Genomic DNA, 12,588 nt, shown 5'->3' on the forward strand with positions numbered 1-12,588 from the left:
GGCGGACTCATCTTTGATATTAGACCAGTTGTTCTGATGAAAATTAGTTTTTATATCCAAATCCAATCCTTAGGCTACCCTATTTAGAATATAATGCCACAGTAAAAAACCTGTGTAGTTAAGGTTAATCAAAGGCTGCTTCACACCAAAAGCCATTTTTGCATCTGGTCCCTATTTTAAATTAGAGCGTGCTTTGAGTGTTTCCTGGACAACAGGTAGGCAGATACGGGTCTTGCCCGGAGTTGGAGAGCTGATGCTGCGTTTTGTCAAGATGTCAGCTTAAAAACAAATGCAGGTGCCAGCGGCGCACAGGGAAATACTGTTCTGAGAGGAAACTGGGAATGTTTTAGCTTCCGGGTAGCTGGAGAGCTGCAACTCGACTAGGAGAGGAACCGCCTGTTGATTTGGGGCGAGAGCCGTGCCCCTTGTGAGGGGGGCGGCCGTTGGCAAGAGCCGGAGCGGTCAGCGCTGCCGCAGCAGCCCCCCTTCCGCGGCCTTGTGCCTCAGTGGCTCGGCTTTGCAGGCCGCCACGTCGCCTCCACGGTGAATCTGTTCCAGGAGCTCATCTGCCCCAAAAAAGGGGGATTAATTTGGGCACCTCAGGATCTCCCAGTCGTGAGGGAGGGGGAACTGCGAACCCAAAACGTGTGGACAAGCGGGAGGGTCCGGCGGGAGTCCCACCAGGGTAGTCCCGAGGAGTGGCAGTAAGGTCACCCGTCAGACCTCGTCTTTCGGAACTTTTTAACTGAAAGAAGAGTTTCGCACGAAAACGGCCTCCAGAGCGAAGGTGCGTCAGAGCCGACGGGGCAGGGCGGCGCAGAGCCCGCCACAGGGACCGCCGCCAGCGCGGCCAGCCTCAGCGCACCGACGGAGCGGGCCGTCAGACGCCGCCGCGGCTCCCCGCACCCCCCCTCCGGCGTCCGACCCGCCGCTGCCGCCGCGCCTCGGGGCCCTGCCTAGCCCAACCGCCGGGAACCCTGACGCGCGCTCGCGCCCGTCACGTGACACCCCCTCCCCCGGTCACGTGACAAGGGCCGGCGTGAGGGGGAGAGGCGGTGCGAGGCGTTTCCCTCACGCGGGCGCGGCGCCGAACCCGGAAGTAGCGGCCGTTGTGGCGGCGGCAGCGCCGGGCGGGATGGGGGAGTCGATCCCGCTGGGCGCGCCGGTTCCGGTGGAGCAGGCCGTGCTGGAGACCTTCTTCTCCCACCTGGGCATCTTCTCCTATGACAAGGCCAAGGACAACGTGGAGAAGGAGCGGGAGGCCAACAAGAGCGCGGGGGCCAGCTGGCTGGCGCTGCTGGCCGGGCTGGCGCACCTGGCCGCCGCCGAGAAGGCCTACCACAGCATGACCTTCCTGGGCCAGAAGCTAGGTACCGCCCGCGGGAAAGGGGGGGGATCCCGCTCCTCTCCGCGCGTCCCTCGGCCCCCGGCCCTCTCCGGGCCGCCCCTCGCTCACGCTGAGGTCGCTGCCGGGGGTCGCCGCGGCCCGGGCCGGCTCACGGCCTGCCTCGGGGTTTGGCTCGGCAGGGAGCGGGCGGCCGCCGTGAGGCGATCCGTCAGCCGGTGGTCGAGGTACAGTCAGCGAGGTACCCGCGGACCCTGGCCTCGGCGCGGTGCGTGTCTTTGCGACCGCAGCGCAGGCGCTGGGTCAGCAGGTGTCCGTGGTCCCTGGGAGGAACCGGCTGTGCCGTTCGGGCTGCCCCGGCGCGATGAACGAGAGTGCAGGTGGCGCGGTGGCTGTGGAAATAGGTGTGTCTCGGCGTTGGCTGGTAGGCTGCCTACCTGCTGTTCTAGGTTTAGCCGGAGGTGTTTCTGTGCCCGGATGCTCTGGCAAAGGTGAGCTCAGTGAGGTAACCAAAGGGTTAAAGCTTTTCCACGTCACAGCTGCAGGGCCTAGTATTAGAGCTGCACGTGTGTAAGTACATGTGTAGGTACTCAGGGCTGGAGATAGCCTCCTAAAAATTGTTACTCGTGTAGATGCTGCAGGATCTCAGGACGTTTTTGGCCACAATCTTGGCTGCTTCTCTCTCTTTCGGTACGTGAATAGAAAAATCCCAAACTGGCACAGGACAAGCTGTCATGGTGTTGCCCTCTGGGCAAAGCTGCTTATTTTCTTTTTGAGCTGCAGAATGATATGGAAAATGGATCAAGGGGTATGAGTCTGATGTGTAATGCAGTAAAGCATCAAGAAAATTCTGCTTGAGTTTTTAAGTGGTGACTTGGCACTCCTTTATGAAAAGATCTTTACAGACAAACATCTATTTGTAAGGCTGACTTTAAAAAGTGAATTTGGTGCTTGCAGGAAGGACAAAATTGACAACAGAAGGGACAAAGCTTTGTTTGTCTGTAATTCATGAACAACAGCAATAGATGATTCTTCATCCTGCCCGTGACCTGGGGGCAGCTCTTGGTTTAGGAAGACAGCTGTTTCTCTGTGATAACCGATTCTCTGCTTTTCTGCCTCAGATTGCTAAGGTCGCTTTTGAACGTTATACATGTAAAGGGGACGTGAAAAGGACTATCCACTGTTACAAAATTTATAAGCAGTTTCAAAGTGGAGCTGAAATTTGAAATCTCTTGAAAAGTTCTGCAGGTTCCAGCCCTGTAATCCTTGCTCTACTGCAGCTCTTGAGTGCCACAGCGGCATGTAAGGCCATCTGTAAATAGAAATTATGAAATAAGGGTAGTACCTTTGTACAGTTGTTTTGGTAGTGTCAAAGTTAAATATCTTTGACCTTCTACTGTTATATTTTTTCATTTTTTTTCTTTTTTTGTTTTAAATTATCCATAGTGTTGAGCAGATAGAGAGAAGCACTGACTACTTCCGCCCTCCTGGTTTTAGTTATGGATTAACTTGCACTGTGGTCTTGCTGAGAGAAACTGTGATTGTGTTCCATTTGAATTCTGGTTTATATTAAGAATGTGTAGGGACCTGAGACATTTGATTTGTACACACAGATGTCACGTGGTCCAATTTAAAGGTTGCTTTGCAAATTTGCATTCTTGGTGTCTGAAGAGGTGTTGTTAGCGGAGTTCTCTTGAAAAGATATAGAGTTATTAATAGCAATGGAGACTATTAACATTTCTTGATGACTTGATTCTTCGGACTTCTGTGGATAACAGTATTTCCAGGTCATGTATCATAGTAGCAAAGTGAACTGAATTTTTTTCTGAAAGGTCACACTGCAACTAAGACAGATGTGGAGGAGTTGAAGGAGTTTGGCAGCAGTCATTGGCTGCTGAAATATGAATTAGGACCAGTGTGACTTGCATGAAATGACATAAAGTGCTTCTGAGTAATTTAGTTACTTGCAAAATAATACACTGACATTTGTTTCTTGATTTAAAAAATACTGTGCTCAAACAACGCTTAGGAGCCCCTAGTGAAAAACAAGCATGGTTATATACAATTTTCCAGTATTGCTGTCTATCTTTGCTGTCCCTGGATTTTGGTAATACCTGCATATTTATCTGAACAGGTGGTCAGTCATTCTTCAGCCGAAAGGACTCCATCCGAACCATCTACACGTCTCTGCATAATGAGCTGAAGAAGGTGGTGGCGACGGGTCGCAATGCACTGGGAGGAACAGCTCCTCACTTGGAAGAGCTGCTTTCTCACCTGTCTGAACAGCTCTGTTTTTTTGTTCAGGCTCGGATGGAAATTGCTGACTTCTATGAAAAAATGTACACGCTCAGCACCCAAAAGTTCATTAGCTCTGAGGAACTGGTAAACATTTTGGAATCCATCTTAAAGAAATACAGCTCAAGGTCAGTGCTTATTTGCTGGCAGTAAGTACTCAGACATATGATCTGTAATAAATGATGTTCAGGTTCAAAGCAAGCCTGGAGACTTTGCTGTCCTTGGACTGCTGAGCAGCATGGCCCCTTGCATGGATTCATGCATGAAGTGAATGTTAGTCAGTGGCACCAGATGCGTGAAGTCTCAAAATATGACTCCTCTGAAGAAAAATCAAAAAGGGAGAGTGTTTCTGCTTATCATGTTCTAGGAGCCGTCTTCCCTATTCCTTACTTAACACTCAACACATTCACATTCAGGAGAGAAGAAGAGCCATTTTCTGTATAAAAGATGTAAGACTTCTTGTGCTTTTTCATTGGGATTGGAGAGGAAGCAAGACTTAATTCCATATGGACTTCAGTAAAATTGATATATAAATAAAATGGATATTTATGTGACAATTTTATTTTTAGACTAGTATATATGTGTGCTTAATTCTAAAAGCTACACCATAGCTATCTGTTCTACCTGGTAGGGTTTTATGGTGTTTTGTTATCACTTCTCTTGAGAGGTATTGGAGCCAGTAGAAGGAGCACCTCTGAGTCTTGGGTCCCTGCCATTATGGTTTCTTGAAGTTAAGATCTAATAGTTCCTGTTACAAGAATCTCAGGATATTTCTAAATGACTCTGGGGTGGATACTTCACGTCTGACATACGTGAGCTTTGAAAGTGATGGCAGTTTAAAAAAGAGAGAATTTTTGAATGCTTGTCAACAGACTCAAATTTTAGCTCTTTATCTTAAAGCAAAATAGCCATTGTAGGAAGTTAACTTTCAAATGTAGTTGAATTTTTTAAAAATCTTTGTTGGTGAAATGGTGTCTAAGATGACATTTGGGGAGAAGATTCTGAGGTCTTATTTTTCTCAGTTACGATTTTTAAAGTGTACACCTAGGAAAAATCAAAACAATTTAGTGCTGCTTTCTGACATTCCAAATTGAAGCACTGCAGCTTACTCCCTTTTTTTTTGGGAATAAATTAGGCAAATTGCTATGTAATTTTGCTATTTGAAGATCAGTACTAGTCTGTATGATCTTACTAGTGATTTTTTTTGCAGTTCTTGGTTTGTGATCCCTTGCAATATCAGGGCTGTTAGTCCAATAAAAAAATGGAACTTAGATATTTTTTTTCTGTGGTGCGATAAACATTAAAGAGTAAAGGGAGGTAAGTTTGTTTTGGGTTGTTTTTTTTTTTTTTTTGAAAAGTTGATTTATGTTGTGCGCTAACCATTGCCATCTGTTCTGAGCATGTGCTGAGTCAACAGCACTGTTAAAAATCTGAAATCCAAAGCTGATACTTTGACAAAGTGACTGGAGACTGTTATGTATGATTTTTTTTATTTTTTTTTTTACTATGCTATTTAAATAAATTTCAGTGACAGGTCTGTGCTGCTAAGGCATTATTATAACCTCTTTAAAAAAAAATAAGCAGTGGCTCCCTGGGAAAAATACTTTGAGTTAATGAGCGATCTCCAAGATGGAGACATTCTAAGATGCTGCTAGAGCTAATTCAGTAGCTGCTGTGTGGTCCTCCCCAGTCATGTACAGAATATTTCTGAAATAAGTAGGGATAATGATATCTTTCTTTAGTCCTTCCTTTAGTTTCTTCCTATCTCGGATGAGTTTCTGGTGGCTGTTATGTTGATGTGTGCTGGCTGGAAGGCATTTCTGTTTTACAGTCAGTTGACCCTCTCGGGTGAAAGGTCAAATAAATTCATCCTTACCCAGCCTCTTCCCTCTGTCAATGTATTCCTCACTTGTAGCTGAGGATGTGTGTCATTACTTCAGCCAGTGGTGCTAAAGCCAGACAGGACATCTGTTCTGTAGGTAGGTTCTTGGCTTAGTTTCTTTCCTTTACGTCTAAAAATAGCTGTTCCGATCAGGTAGAGCAAATAACTGCTTTTTGGTAAAGGAATGACAAAATTAATTGTCTGTCAACAGTCAAGTCATATTGTCTGTATAATAATTGAAGGATCCTGCTCTGATGCTGTTTTAAAAGCTTAGTATAAAAGAAGTAACTAGTATATTATTTTGATGTAGTTATTTTTAAGTGTTATATGTTTTTAATCTAGTCAGCATTTTGCAGATACATGCATGCATGTGTGATCTATGGAAGGAGATAAAAAGTTGTAGAAAAATGAGTCTTCCTCATAGTCTGCAAACCAAAACTCTAGCATCCTTCTGCTTTTGAGAATGATTTGGGGGGGAAATAAATTTTCCAATGTGTTTGTAAGTTCCTAACACCCTGGCTTTTTGAAATGTTGTAAAAACCTGTCCATTTTAAGTGATACTAAGCTCAGTCAGATGCTTCTGAGTTATGAAACTCAATTACAGCAGAAGTACTGAGTACATAACCTGTTAGTTTACTCTGCAACTATATCAGGCTTTTCAGCTGTGGCTCAGGTGTGTGTTTTTGGATTAAAATGGTTTAGCAAATCCTGCTGTGCAGTGAAACATGAAAATAGCTATGAGCCATGAAGCAAAGCAGAAGTGGGAAGCCGCACGTCATAATCATAATCCAGGGGACTTGGCAGTGTGCTTTAGTATGAATTTTTTAATTGCTTTTAGGATTGAAAGGTGTGTTGAAACCACTGTGCCAAGTGTGCACTTGATGGGACTATCTGGAACAAATGGTGTTGTGTAATGCTTTTTATCCCCCCTTTCTAATACATCGCAACAAAACTGGTTTCTGCTGAATATCAAAACCATTGGAAATATATAATGTTGACTGTTAGCAGAATATTATTTTTAATTGACTCTTGTTTGTTCAAAGAAGTGTAAATATGCTCTGGACTTCCCAGCTGACCAGAGTAGCCAGTAATCACTGTCTCTCTGCTATAGCAGGTAGATATGATGGTTGCTGACATGCACTGTGTGCAGAAGGTGGCTAGTCACCCAGCATAGCCTGGTTGCGGAATATGGTGCATCAACTGATATATGATATTCATAATTTCATTTTCTTCAAATAAATTTGGACTTACATCTTAATAGCAAATCCTTTCAAGACATATATTATGGCTGTCAAAAAAAAAAAGCGACACTTAAAAATAGTGACAAAACTGTCAGACAATTTTCACAATCTTAAGAATTATTGTTTTGGCAAGAACTTGATGGAAAGTCAAAGGAAGAATAGTGAAGAGAGAGGATGAAAAGCCTAAAATTCTCTTTCTTTCTTCTGGTCCACAACAAAGTTAGGTGTTTTGATTTTGAACCAAGTATTTCCGAAATGGATTATATGTATTGTGCCCTGGAAACTGAGGGCAGTAATGGAGTCGATTTTACTTTGTCTGAAGATGAATTGTTAAAGGTTGGACAAATTCAGTATAAACTTCTTTTAAAGCAATTACAAGACCCGAGATATTTTTCTGAAATGAGAGGATAAATCTGTCTTTACTTAAAAATGGAAACCTCATCAACTCTTGTCTTTGAACTGTTGGACGTTCTTTGTTGGAGACCTCTTTGAGCCCTAAATGCCTATTAGGGAACACATTTACTAAAAAAGCCACTTCTGTCTTTGCTGAAGACTCATTCTTTCTGAAGTTAAGTATTTAGCTTCTGTAACTGGAGCAGTTTTGCACAGTTTGAATTAAGTCTGTATTTATCAATGATGTTATAAAATTAGAAGTAATTTGAGTATCAAGGGAAGGGAGGTAGGTTGGATCTGTGTTTTTTCCCTGACACTTAGAAAAAAATAAAGAGAGAAGACTATAGAATGGATCTGTAAAATTCCATTTCGTTGAGATTTGTTCTAATATTAGGATCACTCTTGTGAATAAGAAGTGCAGTGGCACTTCTACCTGGTAGATGAGCTGGTGTGGTTGGTTTTGGGATTTTTTTGTTTGTTTTTGCTTTTTTTTTTAAATCTGTTAAATTGACAGCTGATCTTGACCTGAAATTTTAGTGAGAGAATTTCATTGTTCCAGCGTCTTCATTGTGATATGATGAAATCCTGCCAAATGTTTATCCTCTTCATTCCTTTTAGTACACCAAGGTTTGAAGTTTGTGATGTGGTTCATTGGTAAATACAGTTAATCATGGTTCTATTGACTAACTTTCCATCACAGTCTTGTTGTGAATTTAAAAAAAAAATAAAAAGCTTGGCTTAGCTTCCTCATAGCTTCCCTATACAAACAGCAAATTTATAACGTAATTCCTTTGATTTAACTTAATGTCTTACCGCTATTCCAGAACTACGAAGACATATTTTATCACCAGAAGGGATTGGAACAAAACCACCTGAATTTAAAGAGAAATGGTGTTATAGTAGTAGTTCATGGATCAAGATAAACAGTGATTGTTCTTGAGCTGATCGGTTATAACCCCCTTGCTTTGATAGAGAAATGTCTGACAGGTGTTTTTGTTGAATGTGAAGTGCTGTATGTTCATTAAAATATTTTCCCTAATTATGTTAAAAGAACTGTTTTTTTTTAAATGAAGAAGATTATTTTTTGGTTTACACTTTGCTTATGTTTGGTCTGTGTGTGAACTGACAAATAGTATCTGATTATTTCACTTTTATGTATAGCAGTTCTCATGTCTTGACTAATGTTATGTCTTCTAGATTTCATCATCCAATCCTCAGTCCTCTTGAAAGCAGTTTCCAGCTGGAAGTAGATGTGCTTGCACATCTCTTAAAGGCTCAGGCTCAAATCTCAGAGTGGAAATTCCTTCCATCCCTGGTCAACTTGCACAGTGCTCACACAAAACTACAGACTTGGGGCCAAATTTTTGAGAAACAGCGAGAGACCAAGAAACACCTGTTCGGAGGGCAGTCTCAGAAGGCTGTACAACCTCCGCACCTCTTCCTCTGGCTGATGAAGCTCAAAAACATTCTCCTTGCCAAGTTTAGCTTTTACTTTCACGAGGCCCTTAGTCGACAAACAACAGCATCCGAAATGAAAACTTTGACTGCTAAAACAAATCCTGATTACTTTGGGAAAATTTCCAGCTTCATCCGGAAGTACGATGCCGTCAACGTTTCCTTAATTTTTGATAATCGGGGGTCAGAGAGTTTTCAGGGACATGGTTATCATCATCCCCATTCTTACAGGGAAGCCCCCAAAGGAGTGGATCAGTACCCTGCAGTGGTGTCTCTGCCCAGCGACAGACCTGTTATGCACTGGCCCAATGTAATCATGATTATGACTGATAGAACCTCTGACCTCAACAGTCTGGAGAAGGTTGTTCACTTCTACGATGACAAAGTCCAAAGCACGTACTTTCTGACTCGTCCCGAACCTCACTTTACCATTGTAGTTATTTTTGAGTCCAAGAAGTCAGAAAGGGACTATCATTTTATTTCTTTTCTCAATGAAATTTCACATTCCCTTAAGAACTCCAAAGCTTTTGCGAGCTTGAAGCCTGGATCCAAAGGGTAACATGCAAACTCCTTACAAGTTGTCAAGGCAGTATGCCAGCCTTGGGGGAGCTGTAGCTCTCAAGAATTACATAAATTCATGATTCTCAGAGTTTAATTAAAAAGGAACCAGTATTTTTAATGTTATAAGTTCATTTTTTTTAAGCTAACGCACACTTGAAGAGAAGTATTTTTGGGCAGTACTCAGTGGGACAACTGAACTGTAGGGTGCTAAATAGCCACAGTAGGATATTTTTTGGTGTGGTTTTCGATTTTCAGTATGATTTCTTTTTTCAGTCCACAGCTTTGTTCCCTGTATCAGAAAGGAATATATGCACTTTATCTTAGTCTGATCATTGACCGTCTTCTACAGAGTTTATTGAAAATGTGGTGAGGATGGAAGATGCTGTCTTTTCAGAAAGCGGCTCTGCCTGACAGGAATGATTTCTGGGAGCTAAACACTGCTACAAGGGAATATTAAAAAAAAAAAAAAAAAAAAAGGGCAGCAAGCCTGCAAGGGCACATTTTAAATAAAAGTACAAGGACCACAAAAGGCACTATTATTAATTATAACTTAGTTTTCAAATGGTTTAAAATTATAATTGAGGTCTCTGACACTCTGTTAAGCACCAGTGTGTATTCTGAACACCCTGTGTCATAAAGCTTTTCATTGCTTCAGAATGCAGGCTGGGGCAAGAAAAGCTGCAGCATGGGCTGGAAGGCCAGTATTCACTGGAGCATTGTGACATTGTGTGTCCAGTACCAGTCTTGGCTCACAGTAACTGAAGGAGAGAAGCTGAAGTTGAGCAGGTATTCTAGAACAAGCGGTTCCATGAAGAAAAACAGCAAAGCTTTTTTCAAATTGTGCTTTTGTCTAGCTACCTTTTTTTTAAAAAAAAAAAAAAAAAAAAGGGGGTGGGGCAGTAGGAAATGCCCTTTGTATATGAGTTTTTTTCTAATTTGCTGTTAGCGTCAACCTGGATTTGTTTTGAGATTTTTGTAAGTGTATAGTTTTTTCTTTCTGTTCAGTTTTAAATAATTTCATAATTAAGCCAAATCACTTTTGGAATTTGGATTTAAATATATAGCCTATGCAGTATGTTTACCTCATTTTAAAATGTCTCTTTCACCACTTAACTTCTAGGCTGCAGGTTTGGAAGAAGTAGGTTTTCTAGGTACCCTGAAAGTGCATTATTTTGGAAATCAGTATTTCCAGGTACAATAAAAGGGTCAGTGTGGCTGTACCTGTAGCCTTATATTGCATGATTCTTCTGACTGTTAACTATGCAGTTGTGCAAGCACTTTCCTGGGAATTCAGGAGGGCTGATAGGGGTCTGCTGTATGATGTATGTAAATGCAGTGAAGTTAGATCCGTAGCTGACGCTGTAAGGTATAACATCATCAGGTTTGTTTTAAAAGGGAACTTAAGTCAAAAATACTGATTTCTGTTAAGACTGAAATATAAAAGGTACCCTTGCAGACATGGCTTTTACTGATTCTCTCTCGCAAAAGGTTGTGGTAACTTGTCTTGCCTCTTGCAACTACTGATTTCTTTCCAATCACATAAGCATGTTCTGTTCTTGAAATGTAAGCTCTGACTTTCCACTTTGTGCCAAATAGAGCCTTCCATGCTTTTGCTATAATTATATGTTAGTCTGTTGTGAATATCTGTGCTACTGCCTTTCACCTAAAGTCTTAGTCTGACTGCAGTATCACTCAAAAATTTGGAGTCTGCTCTTTGCCATTGGAGAATAACAGGAGTTGCAAATATACCAGTAACTGGAGGGCATGTTACTCTTTGAAGCTTGAATTGCCCTTTTAACGGGAAAAAAGTTGCAAATGACAATATTGAGAGAGTTTGTGTGCTTCCCTCTGTGGGACAGTGACCTTGTAATAATATTGTACGATTGACTTCCTCAGCCCGAGTAACAGAAAAGAGGCTGTTGCCAGAACTGATTCCCAGTCTTCAGCAGTGTAATAAAGTGTTGTACGATTTCTGTCTCTACAATATTTCCCTGTCATGCTAGCTATCTGTGGGAAAGGGGAGAGGAGACTGGGGGAAGAGACCATGTGTGGCGCAGACACCTTCTTGCTCATTTCTGATTTGCAGGGGACGTACTGGAAGAGGTGAAAGAAAAATCAGCTTCCCTTTGGGAGCAGCTTCTGCCAGCTGCTGAAATGGCTGGAGGCTGTTCCCAGTGGGTTACCTCCAGCAGACCTGGTGGTTCACTTCATGCTCCTGCCGCTGTTTTTTGGCGAGTGATGTCTCTGGGAAGGGGTGCTAGGTGATGTTCCTGTGCAGGAGGAGGTGAGGCTTGCTTTATCGCTTATCAGTGCTGGGGTGGTTTGCTGTGATTTTCTTCAGAGAATCTTGGGGAAGCAGCCAGAGGAGCCACCTGACTTGCGGGTAAGAATTTCTGAATATTTAGATTGATGAAGAACTGAAGGGAGCCATAACCATTACTCTCATGGTGTGAGAAGGGAGGGAAAGGGAGAGATATGCAGACAAACGGTGGGAGAGAACTTGGTGCTGGAGAGAGAAACTGTTGCGGAGCTGTCCTTGGGTTTGAGAGTCCTGTCTCTGAGGCTCTCCTTGGAAGATGTCGGCCTTAAATTAATACAAGGTAGGTGTTAGAAAATCCAGGCTGCAGGAAGTGTCTTGGATGAAAACTGCAGGGATGAATCTGAAGAGAGGTTACACTAGAGTCCGTATCAAATAGTTTTGCAGAGTTGAGGTGTGCTATGACCAAAAACTAAGTGGGTGTGTAGGGGGTGTGAGTACATGTGATGAATGAATATTTATAGATTTGTTAGCCCCATGCAGACTTACGGCACAGTTTCTTATTTGATGCTTTGAGGAGTTTGTTTTAAATGACAAATGAGGTAACAGGGAGACCGAGTAATCTACGATGTAGAATTGGCTAGGCTGGTAATGCAAACCTGCATAATTCAGGGGAGAACGTATCTCTGGAGTAAGTAAAGGTGACCAGAAGCTCAGTAACTGGAAAAAAAAATATATTCATTGCTAATTTCATAGAATCATAGGATGCTTTGGGTTGGAAGGGACCTTTAGAGGTCATCTAGCCCAACCCCTCTGCAGTGAGCTGGGACATCTTCCACTAGACCAGGTTGTTCAGACCCCCGTCCAGCCTGACCTTGAATGTTTCTAGGCCTGGGACCTCCACTACCTCTATGGGCAACTCATTCCAGTGTTTCACCATGCTCAATGTAAAAAATTTCTTCTTGATATACAGTCTAAATCTACCCTCCCTTAGTTTAAAACCATTACTCCTTCTCCTGTCACAACAGGACTTGCTAAAAAGATTGTCCCCTTCTTTCCTATAGGCCCTCTTTAAGTGCTGAAAGGCCGCAGTAAGGTCTCCCTGCAGCCGCCTCTTCTCCAGGCTGAACAACCACAACTCTACTTTCTCAACTTTCTA

At 42.8% G+C, this 12,588-nt stretch overlaps 1 protein-coding gene across 2 annotated transcripts; it reads left to right on the top strand.

Moving 5' to 3' along the window:
• The first annotated feature begins 1,045 nt into the window (after positions 1 to 1,045).
• KICS2 (KICSTOR subunit 2) lies at positions 1,046 to 11,220 on the top strand. Of its 2 annotated transcripts, XM_075428774.1 has the most exons (4): positions 1,046 to 1,370; positions 3,480 to 3,553; positions 3,632 to 3,768; positions 8,354 to 11,219. In XM_075428774.1, the coding sequence occupies exons 1-4, from the start codon at positions 1,136 to 1,138 to the stop codon at positions 9,168 to 9,170; spliced, it is 1,263 nt and encodes a 420-aa protein (XP_075284889.1). In that variant the 5' UTR covers positions 1,046 to 1,135; the 3' UTR covers positions 9,171 to 11,219. The 2 variants fall into 2 exon arrangements, with proteins under 2 accessions (XP_075284889.1, XP_075284888.1); XM_075428773.1 differs by having other exon boundaries at positions 3,480 to 3,768; positions 8,354 to 11,220.
• The last annotated feature ends 1,368 nt before the right edge of the window (positions 11,221 to 12,588 follow it).

The sequence above is a fragment of the Opisthocomus hoazin genome, chromosome 8 (assembly GCF_030867145.1).
Source record: "Opisthocomus hoazin isolate bOpiHoa1 chromosome 8, bOpiHoa1.hap1, whole genome shotgun sequence".
In the NCBI taxonomy this organism is placed as follows: domain Eukaryota; kingdom Metazoa; phylum Chordata; class Aves; order Opisthocomiformes; family Opisthocomidae; genus Opisthocomus; species Opisthocomus hoazin.

Excerpts from the sequence above, each read along its gene's own strand:
- KICS2 (XM_075428773.1), top strand. The coding sequence starts at position 1,136 with ATGGGGGAGTCGATCCCGCTGGGCGCGCCGGTTCCGGTGGAGCAGGCC. Across the intron at positions 1,371-3,479 it reads CTTCCTGGGCCAGAAGCTAG|GTGGTCAGTCATTCTTCAGC; the intron begins GTACCGCCCGCG and ends TTATCTGAACAG. Across the intron at positions 3,769-8,353 it reads TTAAAGAAATACAGCTCAAG|ATTTCATCATCCAATCCTCA; the intron begins GTCAGTGCTTAT and ends TATGTCTTCTAG.